Below are 20139 nucleotides of genomic sequence, written 5' to 3'. Positions count from 1 at the left end.
GATGGAGCACAGGGCCCCCAATGGAGGAGCTAGAGAAAGTACCCAAGTGGTTGAAGAGGGATGTAACCCTGTAGGTGGAACAACAATATGAACTAACCAGTACCCCTTGAGCTCGTGTCTCTAGCTACATGTGTAGCAGATGGTGGCCTATTCAGTCACCCTTAGTCTTGCAAACTTTATATGACCCAGCACAGGGGAAGACCAGGGCCAAGAAGCTGGAGTGGGCAGGTAGGAGAGCAGGGGCAGGGGGAGGGTATAGGGAACTTTTGGGATAGCATTTGAAATGTAAATAAAGAAAATAATAAATAAAAAATAATAAAATCAAACCATTGTTTGATTCATATAAAATAACCTAAATTCTAGTTACTTGACTTACAGCTCAAGTCTAATTAATATATAATTCATACTTATCCCTGTTATACATCTATTCTCTCTATAGCATTTAATAGTTTCACTACAGAAGCATAGCACAATATGACTTGTATGTTAAAATCTTATGATCTTAGAAGACATAAGATCTTTGTAGAAGCAATCAAATTAAAGTTACTTCAGTTCAGAAGCAATCAATTAAAATTACTTCAGTGCAGAAAGCTCTATTCCAGTAGGACTGTTGTCATTTAGAAAGCAGGAGTACTCTCACAGAGACAGGCACACAAAGTGCCATATGCCTGTGAAGATGGCGATCCTTCTATCCGTAGAGGAGAAAGCCCTGACACAGACCCTTCCTTTCTTTGCAGCCCAGGGCTACCATCCTGCCTTTATTTAAACCTCCAGGTTCTAGAAACCACAGAACAACACATCCAAGTGATTTATAACACCAGGTCTATCATGCCATGTTCTGAAAGTCTTGTGGGTGCTTTAAAAGGACCCAGAGTCTACTCTGTCCCAGAGGAAGTTGCTTGCCGCAGCCAGGGTAGATGGATTAAAGGAAACACATCAAGTCTTTTTCTGAATATCCCTGAAGACTTTTTAAAATATTTATTTATTCATTCATTCATTCATTCATTTACTTCTTTTTAGTTATTTGCTTTTGGAGCCTGCTCACTGCCCTTCTCCTCCCACAGCCCAACTCCTTCCCCTTCTCCTCTTGAAGAGCCCCCACCTCAGGAGATTTTCCCTCCCACTCATGGGGCAGAAGTAGGTTGTATGCCCATGCTCTACAGTAGTGGTTCTCAGTCTGTGGGCCATGACCCGGTCCCATATCAGTTGTCCTGCATACCGGATATTTACATTACAACTTATGACAGTAGAAAATATACTTATACATAGCAACAAAAACATTTTATGGTTGGGTGGCACCACAACAGGAGGAACTGTATTAAGAAGTCCCAGTGTCAGGAACGTTGTGAACTACAGGAAGAGGTCTACAGGAAGGCAGTACAGGAGGACCTGTGTATAGCACACTCACTCTTGAGTGGGCTATTGCAGTTGCCATCTGTTTTCTAGGAATACAGCTAGAGTCCTCAAGCAGGTTCTACCAACTTTATCTAAGAGACCAAAACCCTTGCCTTTCTAAAACCACCAACTTTCATCAGGTGATTTACCAATTTTGTTTTTTGTGGGTCAGTCACTCACCTAGGTCTTATGGACACACATTTAAAGGAAACAGTACTTTCTGCCATTTCTTTGCAGTGCTGGGAGCCAGGTGAGAAGACACAAATTATGGGAAGTCTTTCTTAGAATGATGGGAGTAGAGAAATCTAGTTTTTGTTTGTTTTGTTTTCTTGAAGGTAAAGATTCCGTTGAGTAAACTATTTCATCCTCAACAACGTTGATGCTTTCAAAACAGAAAGAAAAGAACTCAAAAGTTCCAAGAGGCTAAATGGTTTACCTTCTGTATTTCCTTCTTCTGTATCTGAGCTGCGGACAATGTAGCCTTGACATGTGATTCCTTTGCCCCTTTGACATTCAGAATCAACTTAGGACTGCTCAACCATTTTGCACCTTAATTCATCTACTGTCCATACGTATTTTGTCCCTAAGAACATATACTGCTCATCTGGTTACCAGTCTTGTCTTCCCTGCTCCCCAACCCTGGCTCTCTAAGCCCCCATGGGTTCCTATCTGGTAGAGTGTCTACAATTGGGGTTAAGATAATGGGGTAATGCTCTTGCAGAAGGCCAGAATCTAGTTTCCATAATATTTATCTAGTGACTCATATCTGCCTGTAACTCCAGCTCTTGAAGATCCTTTCTCCTTTTCTGACAAGCCCTTCCCCCTGCCCCTTCCACACAACACATAATTAAAAAAAGAATAAATTTTAGAAAGGTTTATTTTAATAAACAATGGCAATACTCATTTTACAGATGGAAGAGAGGTTTTCATTTCACTGAAGTTTTGCTGCAGAGGCTGTATGTTCAGCCTTGCGAGTCTGAGTTCTACTACAGTTTAAGAATAAAAAGCTGCAAGGCTCAAATATCCTAAGAGAGAGGGGTTGCAATTTTTGAGGGTTTTGATAGATTCAGTACTTAGGTTATGCTTGTCTGGAAGCCTGGGAAACATCACAGGATATTCTAATGCCTCTTTTCTGAGTGCTGTCTCTTCCATTTCCAGAGCAGCTCCCTGAGTACCTAGACTGAGCTGGGATGAGCCCAGGGGCTCTGCAGGCTGCTGGAGGAATCCTGGTGTTTCCAAGGTGCAGGGCTCTGGATTCTGAGCAGCAGCATGACTAGAGGCTGGAGCCACTCAGTGTTTCCTCCCAAGCTGCTCCTTCCTTCCAGCGCGGCGGGGGGCGGGTGTTTACTGGTGTCCTAGCAACGAGGCTTTACTGGTGTCCTAGCAACGAGGCGCGCGGGCACCTGGGTGCCAGGCGACATTGCAGGTGAGTAGTCTCCATGGCGTGCGCTGAGGTCGGGCTCAGAGTCTGGATTTTCTTCGGGCCTTTCTGTCCTTGGCTCTCCTCTAGTCTCGTCTCTCTCCCATCCCTCTTGGTCTCCACTGAGGTGCCTCGCCTCTCCCCCTCTCCCCAGAGTCTCCAGTCCTTCAGCTGTCTCCTCCCCACTTCTCTTCCATCCCCTGGGTTCCTTCCTTCAAGCACTTTCCTTCTGCCCCGAGTTGGCCTAGGGATCTCCTGCCTTCCACCAACCAGCCCACTGCCCCATTTCAGTCCCTTCCTATTCTTAGGATATGGTTCCCTTCCTCTGCCCTCTTCTTGGCCTCCTGCTCTCGCCTTGACCTTCACCACCCACCTCTTTCCACACCTCTATCACAACAGAGTACTAGGGGCTCCAACTGCAGAGCTCAGGTTTGAAATGTGCCCACCTGGTGCCAGGGTTCTTCTGTCTTCCAGAGGCCATGCATGTCCTGGCTCTCCATAGATGTTACTTACACTTAGCCTCATGAAGAACTGGATTGTCAGCGATTATTTCCAAAATTATTGCAATTTGTTAATGATAAGGGAAGCTTGGAGCTTAACACAAAAGGAAACACATTTTGTTCCTATTTAACTTTGAACTTTCCTTGGAAACATTCATTTAAGACATTAATCTATAAGATACATGTTATGTATTTGCTGTAACCATGTTTGTTAAAGTCAAAAGAACTAGCGGAGTAATGATGACTAGCGGAGTGATGATGACTAGCGGAGTGATGATGACTAGCGGAGTGATGATGGGCTGGGAGAAGCTGTCTTGTTAATGTCGAAGTCTTTGTCTGCTTGTTTGAACACTACCGATTTTCCACTTCTTTTCCTAAGAGTATTGGTCTCACTTTCAGGATTGTTCTAGCATCTGAGGCATGCTTAGGGCTCCTGCTAATGGTCACTAGAGGCTGTTCATTTCTGGGATCCTCAGCATTGATTGAGAGAAGGAATTTATATAATCTTAAACGTGAGTTTAATTTACATTTTCATAAAATTTCTCATGAGCAAAAGAACTTTCTGCGTGTCTTAGTTCCCTTCAAAGTGTCTTCTAAGAGGTCTTCACGATGTTGCCTATCGACTACCATAGTCCTGTGTGATCCATAAAACCCAGTTTCCTTTAGAAAGAGTGAAGGAAAGAAATGGTGTGCACACTGCATGTATGTGTCCTGAAGCAAAGAGTCTACTGATGATTAAATATGATGTTTCAATTGTTTATAGTTATTCTCTGAACACTATGAAACTAAAGTGTCAGGCACACATTTTTGTATTTGACATCAAAAGCACTTCTGATCAACTAGAAATAGAAAAACAAAATCACAGAAAAATCTGTACATCATATTTTGTCTCACCAATATCTCTGTATGTCTACTGTGTGTGTGTGTGTGTGTGTGTGTGTGAGAGAGAGAGAGAGAGAGAGAGAGAGAGAGAGAGAGAGAGAGAGAGAGAGAAACAGACAGACAAACACACACAGGGAAATGGTTTTCCACAACACCTGGACTTTGTAACAAATATCTTGTAATGACAACTTATTATTTTGAAACCAAAAGTACAGACAATAATCTTTCATAAATAATACATTTTTAACACTAATAATGCTCTGTGAAGAAAAAGAATTGTAAATGTTTATAGAATATAGAATATTCTATACTAGAATATAGAATATATCATTATACTAGAATATAGGATATAGGGAGTTTCTCAGACTAAGATGGAATTACCTGGATGTAGTCTGTTTCCAAACACTGGCTGACACCAGTGTGTCAGAATGTATCTTAAATTTTGTGGCTGACATTGTCATCATAGTGTAATTTCACAAGATGCTGAGCTCCGGAATGAAGTTCAATATAGAGCAAAACATGAAAACTTTTGTTTCACTTATATGACAACTCCAATCCTGGGATATTCAGTGCATGGTAAAACTGCTTTGTGACTCTCCTAAAGTGGAGGGAAATTTAGGCTGTGATATTAACTTTTCTGAAGTTTTCCAAACACCAGATGTTGCAGATTTCAGCCGAGTTCATCCTGCTGGGCACTCCTATGCGTAAAAACAGTATTTGTATCCCTGGCACTCCCGACTAGATGCCAACAATGTCTCTTCCTGCCTGCCATTTGGTCACACAGTGTTGCTGTTCTGATCCCAGTAGGAAATAGTCCCCTGGAGAGAGCTGCTGAAGTCCTATGGATTTTACATTCTAATGTGGTGCAGAAAGTAAAATTTCCACTCTCCCTGTCAAATGTTTTTATTTCAACGCCTTTGTTAAAATATCAGAAAAGAAAAGCTCAATTTATTTTGTATTTAATTTTATGACCATCTAATATTCTGGAGGGAAGGTCTTACTGGTCAGTGGCATTACAAAAATATAGACAATCTTTAAACAATACTATAATTATTAGTAAGTTGTTACCTTGTTCTTACTTAATTTTTCCAGATAAAGTCATCTTTTAAAGATCCCCTTGTACAGACAAATTTCTGTTTAGCCAAAATGAAAGATATTTTATTGGATTTGTTTTAAATTTTATTGCTACACTGTTTTGAAAAGTTTAGACAAATAGTCTAAAAATCTCTGACCTGTTCCTACAGCTGTCATACTTACTCTTAAGAAAACAGAACTTCTATTTTGTATATGATCTCTGAGCAAGAATACAGGACTCCCTCCTGTGCTCTGAATAAGCACAGTGTACTGTGCTAACTTTCCCTAATAATTAAAATGACAATTCACAATCACACTTTGATCCTATTTTTATTAACTTCAGATGCATATGAGGAACTCAAGACTTGAGGACTTGCCTGCCTTCAGTGCCCCCAGGCAGATATTATGACTGTAAGAGAATTAGAATAACGGGTTTCATTTAATTGCCTAATTCTAAATGATATGTGGCTCACATCAAATGTGTGTGTGTGTGTGTGTGTGTGTGTGTGTGTGTGTGTGATTTTTACTCAAACCCCAGCCTTTGTCAGAGCTGGGAAGCAATGCTCTTACTGCCAACCCCCTCTAATTTTGTTTTTCCATCCTCGACGTTTTCTTTTGGAGCTTTCTGTCATGGTGCTCTGTTTCTTAGGCTCTTGGAAATTAGAAAGATGTCATTAATTTTAGAGTAGGCTGATATTGCAAATCCCTTCAAACAACTGTTTTATGTAGTTATGTTTACTTGTTTTTATTGTATTGAGGAACAGTTAGATTGTTAAAAATGCTGAATTCAGGTTAGGTAACACTAATGTAAAATCTTGAAAATGAAAAAAGAAGTTCATGTGAAAATATGGACGCCTCTGTTTCTGTTTTGAGGATTACCAGCCCCATGGGTGTGGCGTTGACCAGGTTGGCACAGTGGACTGCTGCGGGATATGATACTGGGACCCTGGAGATCACTCCTCTGAATGAGTCGATATTGAATGAAATTACTAAGTTTGTGGAATCTTTTTCTTATAAATATCCCCAAGAGGCAAAATTTGTTTTTGTAGAACCACTCAAGTGGAAAACATATTTGGAACCCTCGGCATTTGAATCCGGTTATGTTGTCAGGTAAGCCACCTTCATTGCTTCTAGAATTCAGCCCACTTTATTTAGATGTTCATTGGCTGGGTGAGGAGTTAGGGCTAATTAATAATGTCCTAAACTTGTTGCAAAGTGGAGATACATAGAATACATAAGGATATTTCCTGTGGAAACATGGGATTTACTCGTTTTCCATTTAGACGTCATTCCTTTTCGATAGTGGATGCCTTTTCCCAGGTTTCAGCTTTCTCTTTACTGCTCGCCTTTCCAAACATCTGTATGGCCTTCTGGATGTTAGTAGCTACTGGTGAGGCCTGGTGTAACCGAATCCTTATAGAATTTAACCATCACATTCACCTGGGAGGGTGGAGAATTTTCCTTAATATATGAGAGGATAAAACCTGGTGCTTCATTCATGTTTCACATGTGCTTTACAACTGATCTCCATCCAAGGCTTTAAGGAAGAAACTTCTTAACAAAGAGTGTCAAACATGAGATTTATAAAGACCCTATCAGTAGTTCAAAGAGTGAAGTATCAGTTCAACTCTTTTGAACATATGTATGTGCACATATGTATACATGTGCGCACACAAACATGCATATGGATATATAGTATCCATGGTTAGACATACATATATGTATTGCTGTATGCTGTATTTGAATAGTAAGCACAGATGTATTTACTTAAGTGTGCACCCTCAGTTAATTATGTATCTTGGCTATTCCCTTTGTTGTATCTGTCCCTTTTTGATGTTGCATTTTCTCTCTTAAAGACTGATCTCATGCAAAGCAGTTTCCTAGCTCACTAACACTTTTTACATACAGCTTTTCTCTTTTCATTTGGGACTATTTGGACAATAAAGTCAAGATTTCATTTAACAATTGCAAGCCCACTCCTGAACTGCACTGAAGAGCTCTTTATTGCCAAGCTTCCCTTTTCTGAATTTCTAATTTTTAATATCTGCCAAGTGGCACTTACTACCTTCCCCAGAGCTAGTCGTTTGTAGATGAAGGCCCAATTCTTGGTTGTTTCCACCTAAGTTCAATGGGTTTTTTTCTAAACGTTTGAAAGATGGACTCAGCTGTAAAATCAATTAGAAACACATTAACTTTGTCAAAGATGGTTTTACAGCAAATAACAGAAAAAAAAATGTCATCCTATCTGGTCTCTCCATTCCTTCCACATGCCAAGTACCAACATACCACATCCATGTCCTTATCTGGTGGGGATGCAGTACACTCCTCAGTGGTGTTGCTGTTTTTCTTTTGAACAAATTCGTTTGACTTAATTTTCATAGTTAACCTCTGCCTGCAGCCTTTCTGTATTCTGCCCCTCCTGAGGGAGATATGTGGACATTTTGATGTCAGGTGTGTCTTAAAACAGCAGCCCCTTGGCTACATTGCTTCTGTCAAATTTATTATGAAACTTTCCCGTTTTGCTGCCTATTCCTTTTGTCTCTGACCTTTACTAGAGATGCCTTTGATATGGGAAGGGATGAGACAGGCCCAATGGTATCACTTACTGGGAACTAAACCATGCTTATGTGGCTCTGATGAAAACCACATGGGTACTGACTGACCTAAAAGAGACAACATTCACAGATAAGATTCTGTGAATATCAGAAAATACTAAATACTTCATGTGTCTAGGTCTTATACTATATCTTGATTTACATGCCATGTTAAGGAATGTTCATCAACTTATAATCACTCTTCTATTACTGTGACAAAATGTCTGAGGCATCAACTTGAAAGGAGGAAGAGATTTGTTTTGGCTCATGGTTTCCGATACTTGTTTTTGTGCCCCGTTGTTTTGGAACTGTGGTAAGGTAGCAGGAGTGTGTGATAGAAGAAGTTTAACTCACTTAATGGTATCTGAAAAACAAAGAAAGAGTCTTAAGATGCAAAGTCCCAGTACTCCCTTCAGGGAGTCTCTGGCATCTTCATTTTCCTTCTTGTCGTTTTGATAAAAATACCTTGACAATTGGAAAGAGGGTGTGTCTGGCTCACATTTGCAGGTTATAGTCCATTACAGCAGAGCGATAGACTGGCAGGAGGGAGCTATTCACATGGTACCCATAGCCAGGAAACAGAGAGGGCTAAGTACACTCCTGCTGCTGCTCAGCCTCTGTCATAGGTAATTGTTGTCAATTTGACACAAACCTAGGCACACTGTGGAAGAAAGAATCTCAAGAGAGGAAATTACCTCCATAGGATGTACTACTCGGCATATGTGGGCGGGGGGTGTTGTGGGACTTTCTTAATTGTAGTAGGGCACAACACACATGAGTGACATGTCTGGGTAAGGGGGTTTGGGCTGAATAAGAAGGGTACCTGATAGAGCTGAGTCAGTAACAGTGTTACTGTACTGTTTCTGCCTCAGGACTGACCTCTAGGTTGCTGCTTGGAGCACCTACCTTGGCTTTCCTTGAAAACAGACTAACCTATAAGCGTGAATAAACTCCTTATTCCCCAGGTTATTTTTGGTTAGTGTTTTATCACAGCAACAGAAAGCAAAGCAGAGCAGAAATTGGTACCAGGAAATGGGGTATTGCTGTGATGGACCTGGCCATTTGGCTTTTATTTTTTTGGATTATCCTGGGAAGAAAATGAAGATTTTTGGAACTTTGGGTTGAAAGAACTGTTTAAGTATTCAGGACTTAATGAGCTGTTGGGTGAGCTTGGAAGATGAGAATATCATTAGAATGAAAGCCCATGGAGGTTAATGAAGTTTTTCAAGGGAAGGTTTGAGTTTCTCTCAAAGACTGTTATGGACATTTGTGTGAGAATTGAGAATCAGTAGTTTATGGACAGCTAAAGCAGGAGAATCACTGTAATTAACAGGAGACCATCCCCCTATTTGAAACCTTTGGTCTGCTAGGACAATCAGTGCTAGTTAGCTGCAGTCAGTGCTAGTTAGCTGCAGTCAGTGCTAGTTAGCTGCAGTCAGTGCTAGTTAGCTGCAGTTAAAAACGTCAGCTGCGATTAGTAAGAGGCCAACACCAATGAGGTGAAATCCTTTAGGAAACATTACCTTAGGGTCAGCGTGTAGAAGCTGTGGTCCAGAGGGCCAAGCCTGCATTTTAAGGCAGATGCTGAACTGGCAATGTGTGAGACTTTCCCATGTAGTGTGCATTTTTAAAGCATACTAGAGTCAAAGAGAAAACCTGTACCTTGTAAGGCCCAGAGAGTCCAATGATACAGATGCAATCCCAGTTGTAGGAGAGTCCCCAGGATTGAAGGGATTGGCTCATAAGGAGCCTCCCATGGTGGTGTAATCCTTGCTTCTCTGCTGAATTATAACTTAAGCTGGAGAGCAATGAGAGACTGCCCTCCCCCTTTCCTAGTGGCCACCTTGAGTTTCACTCCACCCAGTTCAATGGCTTTATGTTTTTGGCTCTCAGCCAGCCTAGAGCTCAGCCTTATGTGCTTCTGAGTGACCATCCCTTTACCCGAGTCACCCTTAGAAATGTCCTTCATCTTAAAAACTGTTCTAGGAGCTTGTTGTGTAGATAAAACAGTTTCTACACAGATGCCATGGCCAAATCGACAGGCATTTCATACATCCAGTTACCCCATCCATCATTTAGATGCAGTTACTGTTGGAGGCACCAGGGATGGAGCCTGTGTCCATGGGTACCAGGCAGGACACACTGACAGAGATTCTGTGCTACCTATTGTTGCTGCCACAAATGACCAGAAAACCAATCACTTAATAAAACACAAAGTTTAGTATAGTTCTGAAAGACAGTCTAAAATAAATCTGCAGGGTAAAAAAAAAAAAAAAAACTCAAAGTATGGTAAGAACTCACTCACCCGAGAGACTTCAAGAATTTGTTCTTTCCTTTCCCAACTCGAGGAAGCTTCTTCCTTGGCTTGTGGCCACACAGATCTGTCAACCCAGCAGTCTTTGCCTCCTTGATCCTCTGAGGACCCTTATGATTTGTTTGTGCCAGAGAGTGCAGAGGCAGAGAGTTCTTCCCATCAGAATCCTTGTTAGTCCATCTGCTTAACCATCATTTAATCCCCTTTATCCCCAAGACCAGAGTATTTTGGAAGGCTGTTATTCTGTTTTCTATAGTCTCTCACTCTGCTTGTTTTTATTTTTATGACATAGTACTGTGGTTTGGATAAAAGTCTCCCAAAGGCCCCTGAGATAAAGCCTTGGTCATGAGGGTGGTGCAGTTGGAAGGTGGAAGAATCTTTAAGAGTTGGGCCTACTGAGAGATGTCAGGCCATTGGTGGTGGTGTCTAAATGGGGATGTCTGGACTCAGCCCTTCTTTCTTGCTCTCCATTCCTTCCTGGGCTATACATGAGCCACTGTGTGCTTCCACCCTAATGTGCTGCCTGGCTACAGTTCTAAAGCAACAGGGCCAAATTATGGTGGAAACTTAACAACTATGAGCTCAGACCAACCTTCCCTGTTTTGTGCAGATAATCTCAGGTATTTTGTTACAGCACCCAAAATTGACTAACACAGTGCCAGGAGCAAATAACCTGGATCTGTCAGATTTGTTCTTTGTTTGTTTGTTTGTTTGTTTTGTTTTTTGAGACAGGGTTTCTCTGTATATAGCCCTGGCTGTCCTGGAACTCACTTTGTAGACTTTGGCCTTGAACTCAGAAATCCGCCTGCCTCTGCCTCCCCAGTGTTGGGATTAAAGGTGTGCGCCACCACACCCGGCTCAGATTTGCTCTTTATGGCTAATAATCAGGAGAGTTCCATATCTGTTTCCTCACATTGCAGCTTCGAATAGACTATTGGGTCTTCACATGCAAACAACTCTCTCAGGGACATCAGTACATAATAAAGTAACGTAAGCAATAGCTAATTTAAAGACTACATATTTAATTTGTGTTGTAACTGATCGAAATTTATATCAATGTCACTCTCAAGAAACTCTTAAAATACTTAAATTCTAGCCTAAAAAATAAACAAAAAACAAAATCAAGTACTAAAAATAGGTAAAAACACTAAAATCAAAAACCTGGGAGATCTAATAATTTCTGATCAAGGAAAGGCAATTTCGAAAATTTGGTTATCTATAGGTGAAACAACAATATGAACTAATCAGTAACCCCCAGAGCTCGTGTCTCTAGCTGCATATATAGCAGAAGATGGCCTAGTCAGCCATCGTTGGGAAGAGATGCCCCTTGGTCTTGCAAACTTTATATGCCCCATACAGGGGAACGCCAGGGCCAAGAAGTGGGAGTGGGTGGGCAGGGGAGCAGGGTGGGGGGGAGGGTATAGGGGACATTCGGGATAGCATTTGAAATGTAAATGAAGAAAATATCTAATAAAATAAGTTAAAAAAAAAGAAGAAAATTTGGTTATGATGTTAAGAGCAAAAGAAACTGACTTAGGATGTTTAAGTGTGGAGATAATCCACAGAAGGTTCTAGTTTGCCTTCCTGTTCATAAACACAAAGTAGATGAGAACCCACTAATTTCTAACCACTAAACACTGTTGGGTAAAACAGAGTAAGGTTGGATACCAAGTTTGACTACCCCATTGAACTTTCATTGATCTTTTGAAAAGACACCAGAAGAAACCTGAAACTGTGACTAATTGAGTTCAAAGTGAACTCTAGAAATTGTGGGGATCATGTCCTGGGAGGCCTGCTGCTCTGGCTTCTGGGAGCTTGGGAGCTGAGTCACAGCATGGAGTGAGGAGGAGGAAGGGTAAGCTTTCAGTCAGAGCCATTTCTAGTTCCTGGGGACTCCAGGATAGTCAGTCTTTCTAAATATCTTCTTGATAACGTCTCCTGCTGTGAAGATAACTTCAGCTTTCATCTCTCCCATTTTATAGTGCAACAACAGCTGAATCAGAAGAAACTGATAAAGATGGACAGCCTCTGCTACTTCTCTCTGTACCTTATATTAAAGTGAGGAGCTTTGGGCAACTGTCACAGTTGTTATCCATTGCCACAGACAGCAAGCTGCAGGAGGCACAGGCCTGTATCGAAGGTGATACGCACTCTCCACTTGTGATGTAAACTTTCAGACACACAATCTTGGTGGTTGGGAGGAGGCTTTAAGTATATTCACTTGAAAAAAANTTTCTACCATGTAAAAGATAAAACATCGTATGTATTACTTCATGAGAGATGTTCATGTCCCTGGCTGAACTGTTAGTATCCACTTTGTTTCAAATGCAAAGTCTGGTGTGTCACCGGTAGGGTTCTAGGTTTCTCATTTAAGCATATGGCTTCTGAAAGTGCCCTGTAGTCTGTAAGGTTATGCTTGAAGACAGGTTGCAGGGAACAGCATCTGAGACTACTTCACCTTAGCATACAGCATTGTACATGGCAGCCTATTTCCTCCAAGAGGGATTTGAACTTTTTGGTTTTTTTTTTTTTGTTGTTTTTTTTTTGAGGAGACAGCCCTTCTTGTTTTTCTTCCTCATTAAATTTGTTTGCAACATCACTGCCTTCTGAGAATAATTATGTGCATTCAGCTCCATGGGAAAGTTTCCCTTATACTGAATAGACACATTGATCTCATTATTATTCATTCATAACTGTCTAATGTAAAAAATACTGCAATTGGTCTCTTACACCTGTGTTATGCACATTTACCATCAGGAAAAAAAAAGCCCATTTACAGGTAACAATGGATTCTATGTCTTTTGTAGGCTTAGAATAGGTGACCAGTGGGTTTCAGGAATATGATAACTGAGTTCTGCCTACTTCTATGTGAGGTTAGAGGGTACAGCTTAAAATGTTGAAAATGTTAGGCCTGGACAGATGGCTCAATGGGTAAGAGCACATGTGCAAGCATTAGGACTTGAGTTCAAATCCCAAAACTGACATAAAATGCTGGACATAGTTGTATGTGTGTATATGAGCCAGGCACTGTGGGTGTGGAGACAGACAGAGGGTCCTGAGCTTACTGACCACCAGCCTAGGTCTAGGGTCAGTGCAGCCCCATATCAACAAGGAGAATGATAGAACAGGGTACTGGCATCCTTTTCTGACCTCTGCACACATGAGTGGGCAACCCATACATATGTGTATATATATTTCACTATATTACACACTGTGATTTACACAGCTTACATAATACAAGGAGGAACGCATGAAGAGGTATAAGTCAGCTTTTATACAATGACTTTCAGGAGGAGGGAGGAATTCAAACAGGCTTGTCCAAAGGAAGCTGAATGAGAGAAACCAAAGTAAGGAGAATGTGGTGGGATTTCTTCATCCTCGTCTCTGCTGCACTGGATAATCTTTATTATTTATGTTGATAATTTTGTCAGCAAACAGAGACCCTGTAGTGAAAATCTTGGGTCCAGATTATGATGAGATGAAAGAAGATCCCACTAGCTTGACTCTTCTTGATACGATCATCAAAGATAAAGAGATGTATATGAAAAGGAAAGTTGCCATCCTGCTGAAGCAACTGGACCTGCACCTGCTCAACCATTCCCTAAAGCACATTTCACTGTGAGTGCCGCAGAAGCATCTCTGCCACAGCCAAGCTGCTCTCAGCATCTTACAAAGAAATACAAGAAAGAGCAGGACAGCTACTGCTGCTGGGTTAACCGTTCAGTTTACAGGAACAGAGCATCCATTCTACTGGATTTATTTATACAAGTTCTAATAACATTTTAGTTATTCTTGCTAGGACAGTCTAATGGGGTTTTCTCCAGGTCAGAAGGCATTGAACATGTGACTCTCCATGAGACTCTTTAGATAATTATACATATTAAGTGATAGCACAAATAGAATGTAGAGTTTGTACAGTACATATTATGCTCATATTTCTAGTATTTTCTATGGTATGGTACTATTCTCATGAAATGAACACTTGAGGGCAGGCAAGATGGTTCAGCAGGGAGAGATGGCTGCTGCCAGGCTTGATGACCTAGGTTCTGTCCTATGGTAGAGAGAGAGAACTGACTCACATAAATTTACCCTGCCATGTGAACTCTGGTGTGCATATGTGCCCACACACAGATACACTGAATAAAGAAGTAATTTTAAAAAGAAATTAGCATTTATGTGTATTTAATGTTATAGTAGATATGAATTTCTTTACCATTTACTTTTTAATTTTATTTTTTCAAGCTTTCAGATGTGTATGCATTTTATACTTAGGATATTCACTCTCTTAGCTCCATTTTGAGGCATCCCTCCCCCTTTCCCTCCCACTCGTCCACTGGTCCCCGTTGTCTCTCTGGACATAAATGAACTTAATTACATTAATTAATTACAAATAGGCAGGTCCACCTGACATGATGGAATGTGTCCATGCATTTTCTTTAACGTTTTTTAACGTTTGTTTCAGAGAGATCAGTTTGAATCCAGGGACTTTTAAGAAAGATATTGAGTTGCTCAAACGTTTCTCGGGAAAAGGGGAACAGACAGTGCTGGAGTCGATCGAATACACTTCAGGTTCGTGTCTTCTCGGGTTCATTTGACATCATTTATATCTTTGTGATTGTGTTCACAAACACTTCTTCATAGTTGCATTCCAGTTGAGTATTCAAGACAATGAACTTTCTTATTCCCATAATGTCTGTTTTATTGAAGCTGATATACTTTCAACTCACTAAGCTGAACTCCTCCTACTGTGCTTTCATGACTGGTTTCAGATTATGAATTTTCAAATGGGTGTCGTGCCCCACCATGGAGACAGATTCAAGGGGAAATCTGTTACGTGCTGGTGAAGCCACATGACATGGAAACTCTGTGCCTCACCTGCAGCACAGAAGGGGTATTCTTAAATGGTGTAAGTACTCTTTAAAAGAACATCACAAAACCCAGACATCTGGGGTTCTGTGCTAAGTAAGTAAGGGGAGGCATGTATCATAAGTTATGTCCTGAGGATGACAGAGAAAGGAGCATTGCTCTGTGAGACTGAAACCCCACCTTTCTCTATGCACCTCCTGAGAACATGCCAAACCATCTTAGTCAGCTTTGGTGGTTGTCACTGCCGGGCACGGAGCCAGTTTTTGAAGAAACAGGTTTAGAAGTAACTGTTCTTATCTCTTCAAACTAAAATCTCTCTGAAAGAATCAGTTCCCAGATTAGCTACACACAGATTGAAGCTAGCAAAAGACAAAAGGCAATTTTGGAAGTTAAGATTGGTAGCTTCCACCTCGAGAGTTCAAGGGCGAGAGTGGAGGAGGCTCTTCAATGTGGAAGTTAGGAGCAAGAAGCCCAGCGAGCTAGAATCCAGGCAGCTAGGGTGGGGCTCCTACTAGACTGTTCTGAGTCTTGTGGAGCTCAGATAGTCTTAATAAAGCAAGCCTCAGCTTGGGGAGTGGATACTGTCCAGTTTATGTACCTCAAGAAGTGGCAGACCTGGGACTTGGGTTTATGAAGGTGGAGCACCAATCATTCGCTAGTAACATCTCTGAAAGCATGTATATACCCTCTGAAAAGTTCTCAGAATTCTAAGTGTCATGCAAAGAAATTATCTAGCTGCTTCTGCTTGAGCACAAGACAAATCATAGTTAGGTGCTACAGTCTGAAGGAGCCCCATAGCCCCACCCCTGGAATTAAAAAAAATACCTTCTTATAATATTTTGGTGTTTTTTTTAAAAAACAAAAATTCCAAAACTGTTGCTCCATAGTTAGAATAAGATAATAGAAGGATTAATTTATTTTACCTTATAGAGAGTATCAAGCAGTTTTTGTTTCTATCAAAGATTATACTGGGAAACATTAAATATTCACCTCAGGTTTAAAAGAAAAACTCAAAAATTGAGAACCAGAAAAACTTTAGTTAATTTCCAAATATTAATGACACTATAGTTGTGTGTTTCAGATGCAGTACAGAAGAAAAAGAAAATATCTAAAAGCAGAGGCAGGTGGAATATGGCACATGAGAGGGGACAAGGGACAGACAATTATCTAGGGATGTTAGCCCTAGAAAATGAACTCACAGCAATCTGCTACACACAGAGCAAGACATGAATGTGACCACAGGACAGCCTTTTCTCCAGTGAAATTCCAAACCTTGGGCCTTTTATGACTTCATCAATTAAGGTTCTTGAAGTCATTTGGTATTTTCATAGCAGAGGAGAGCCAGGACTTCACTGGCTAGAGAGCAAAGCTCTCTACATGCATAGAAGAGGTACTCAGATGAGGAAGAGGTAGATGGATGGATGATGTAATTAAACCAATGGGGAGGGTCTTGCCTATACACCTCATAAACAGAGACTTCCACACTGAAAGTTTGTAGGAAGTAGGGGTTATTGAATAGGGTGGAAATGAGAATGGTTAAAACTCATTATACAACATTGTCAAAATTAATTTAAAAATCCCACCAACATGTGTGTACAGGCTGTGACATACTGTTTTGGGCCTTCTGTTGACTGTTCCATTAATCATACCTTCAAATCTTTCCTCCCAAAGGGAAAAACAGAAGAGGAGGGGGAGATTAACTATGAGAGAAAAGGTGAAATTTACAAGGACCTTGTGACATGTTTAAAGGACAAATCACCAGTATTTTCAGAGAATATGTCTAAGCATGTAAGTTCTGATCATTCTTTTATGTTGCTTGATTTTAACTTTTTATAGCCTTTCCCTCTTTCCATCACTCTAAACTCAAATTCTACACCTGATAAGCAGTAAAGTCACATTTCCCTTCTCCCTCTGTTGAATTCTAATATATATTGTTCTATTAATTTACCTATTCTAGATGTTTCGTATGAGTAGACTCATAGGATCCACTTAATATCTGTGCCTATGTGAGAGAAATCATACTATGGGGTTTATTTAGCTTATTTCACTTAGCGTGTTGTCTCAGTTTTATCTATTATGTTTAAATTTAATTTCTTTTCATGGCTTCATTTATTTTCATTGACATTCATGCTATAATGTTATTGTTTCATCTCCCATCACTTTGATAAAAATACCCCCCAACAAAAGCAACTTAGGGGAGAAAGAGCTTATTTTAGCTCCCAGTATCATGTTATAGTCTGTCACTGCAGGGAAGACAACAATACTTGAAATAGTCATGTACAGTTAAGAGCAGAGAGAGGAAATACAGGCATGCTTTTAGTGCTTATCTGACTTTCTCCAATGTCACACAGTTTAGAATTTCCTACTTAGGGAATGACGCCTCCCACACTGCAGGTCTTTCCACATCCATTAAGGGAATCAATATAATCTTCCACAAACAAGCCATCTCGATCTAGACAATCTCTCATGTGGATTCCTTTCCTAGGTGACTTTAGATTGTGCCAAGTTGACAATTAAAACCAATCAGTTCACACAAATCATGATGTATTAAATTGGCCTTTTTTCCCCACCCATGGACACTAGTCTACAAGAATCCATTTGAATTTGGGCTAGTTTGGGTGGCCACCTGGAAGTCGGCTTTGAGGTTACATGGTAATTCTGTATCATTCTTGGAGGGGACACCAGACTTTTCCAAAGCAGCTGTAGCATTGTAGATTCCAATAGTAATGCACAAGGAGTCCATTTTCTCCATATCCTCTCCAACTTGTATGCTGTTGTCTGAAGGAATCTTAATGAGTTACTGGTGGACCTCTGAGATCTAGCCTGGTTTTGTTTGTCTCACTCTACTACATCCTATGTGGCATTCTGAAATCATTTATTTTTCAAATATTGTACATACCTTTAAAATTTAAGCTTTCTTAAGAAATTATTTTAATTAAGTAACTTGATTCTTTGATGGTTTCCTACATGTATATAGAGCATTTTATTTACTTTCTCCCCACTGCCTTTTATTCTCCCACACCTCTATTATACACTATCGCCCTTCACCAAAGTACAGTTCCCTTGCCCAGTTTTTCACTTTGGTTTTATTTTGTGACCTATTGATTTTAACTTCCATGTAACCACATAACTTGGTACTATCCACTGGACCCTGGTGGGCTCACTGCTGGGAATACAACTGAAGACAGTGACTGCCTTTCTGCCTTCTCTTCTGCAGGGTTCTATGAGCTGAGGGGAGGGGGTTGATAGAGGCATCTCATTTAGATTTATGTGTTCCAACATCTCTTTCCCTATATATGTAATGTCTGGCTATGGGTTTCTGATTTTGTTCTTATCTGTTGTAAGAGGAAGGCTCTTCGATGATGCAGAATCAGGTACCAATCTGTGAGTATAGCAGAATATCATTAGGAGTAACTGTATTGTTATCTTTTTTAGACTAGCAGTATTTGGCTTTACCCTAGGTCTCTGAACTACTTAGTGTCTGGTTCTTAGTCACTCAAGCAGTGACAGCTATGTATGTCATTTCATGAAATGATGTCAAATTGCACATCAGCTGATTACCAGGAGGTCACTCTTACAAGGTTCGTGTCACCATTACTCTCACATATTTTGTAGGCAGGTCAGATCAAAGACTTTAAGGATTGGTTGTTTAGGTTTCTCTTTAGTAGCATGCAGAATAACTTTCTATGTCAAAGACACTACAACATGGGAGTGAAGGCTCTATGTAGCGCAATCTCTTTGTGTTCAATGAGTTGTGAAGGTATTATCCTTAGAAATGGGGCCTTGTTCTCAGTTTATGGAAAGAAACCTATTGTCTTGGGAACAATCTTGGTGGTTTGGGGATTTTTAGGGCTCTTGACCAGCTACTCAGTTAGATGAAACCCAATCCTGGTACTGGATGCTTTGCTTGGTAACAAGAGATGGCCAGTTCCATTTCCTTCATTATTTGCAGACTTCATTAGGATTGTCTTCATGTATTATAGGAAGCTTTCAGTGCCCTAGGTTTTCATTACACCCCTCAAATGACCTTTAGTTCTAGCTGTCTTATCCTTCGTTCCTTTCCTCAGTATCGTATCCGCTGCCCCTTCCTACTTGATCATCCTGTTCTTGTCCCCCCCACTTCCTTACACCCATACAATCGATTCCATCCCCTGCCTCCCAGGGGATCCATATGTCCCACCTCTATGCCTATCCTCTCTGGGTGTATGGATTGTAGCTTGGTATCATTCATTTTATAGCTAATATTCAGATATAAGTGAATAAGACCATATTTATTATCCTGGACCCAGATTACCTTACTCAGGATGATTTCTAATAGTTCTATCCATTTTCTTGAAAATTCCATGTCATTTTTAAAGAGCTGAGTAATACTCCATTGTGAAAATATACTACATTTTCTTTATCCATTTATCAAAATGGGAATCTATGTTCCCAATATCTGGCTATTATGAATAGAGCAGCATGGAACATGGTGGAACAAATGTCTCTGTGGTAGAATGAAGAGTCTTTTGAGTGTATGCCCCAGAGTGGGATAGCTGAACGTAAGGTAGATTGATTCCCATTCTACTGAAGAACTGCCACACTAGTTTCCACCGTAGCTGTACAAATTTGTAGCCCCATCAGTAATAGATAAGTGTTTCCCTTACTTAACACCCCACGTTGTTTTATTGATCTTAGTTGTTCTGACAGGTATAAGATGAAATCTTAAAGTAGTTGATTTGCATTTTATCTGGTGACTAAGGATGTTGAACATTTATTTAAGAGCTTTTCAGCCATTTGAGTTTCCTATTTTTATAATTTTCTGGTTAATGTGATCTCCATTCTATAAATTGGATTATTTGTTTTCTTGATATTTAGTTTTAAAAAATTCCATATATATACATATATATATGCTGTCTATCAGATGAGGAATTCACAAAAAAGTATGTTCCCATTTTGTAGACTGCTTTTTCTCTTTTTATTATTATTATTATTTTCTTTATTTACATTTCAAATGCTATCCCGAGTTTCCTATACCCCTCCCCCCACCTCTGCTCCCCTACCCACCCACTCCCACTACTTGGCCCAGGCCTTGCCTTGTGCTGGGTCATATAA

At 40.4% G+C, this 20139-nt stretch overlaps 1 protein-coding gene across 1 annotated transcript in view; it reads left to right on the top strand.

Moving 5' to 3' along the window:
* Nucleotides 1–2792: 2792 nt before the first annotated feature.
* The window catches only part of Armc4 (armadillo repeat containing 4), a 178828-nt gene continuing 161481 nt past the window's right edge, over nt 2793–20139 (top strand). Inside the window, exons 1-8 of the mRNA XM_021214791.2 lie at nt 2793–2821; nt 3715–3827; nt 6145–6381; nt 12162–12319; nt 13611–13797; nt 14642–14748; nt 14949–15085; nt 16717–16833. Of these exons, the coding sequence (XP_021070450.1) occupies nt 6158–6381; nt 12162–12319; nt 13611–13797; nt 14642–14748; nt 14949–15085; nt 16717–16833 (930 nt within the window). The 5' untranslated portion in view covers nt 2793–2821; nt 3715–3827; nt 6145–6157. The remainder of the gene's footprint in view (nt 2822–3714; nt 3828–6144; nt 6382–12161; nt 12320–13610; nt 13798–14641; nt 14749–14948; nt 15086–16716; nt 16834–20139) is intronic.

Source organism: Mus pahari, chromosome 15 (assembly GCF_900095145.1).
Source record: "Mus pahari chromosome 15, PAHARI_EIJ_v1.1, whole genome shotgun sequence".
NCBI classification, from domain to species: Eukaryota; Metazoa; Chordata; class Mammalia; order Rodentia; family Muridae; genus Mus; species Mus pahari.
This window is presented reverse-complemented; position numbering and strand designations above follow the sequence as displayed.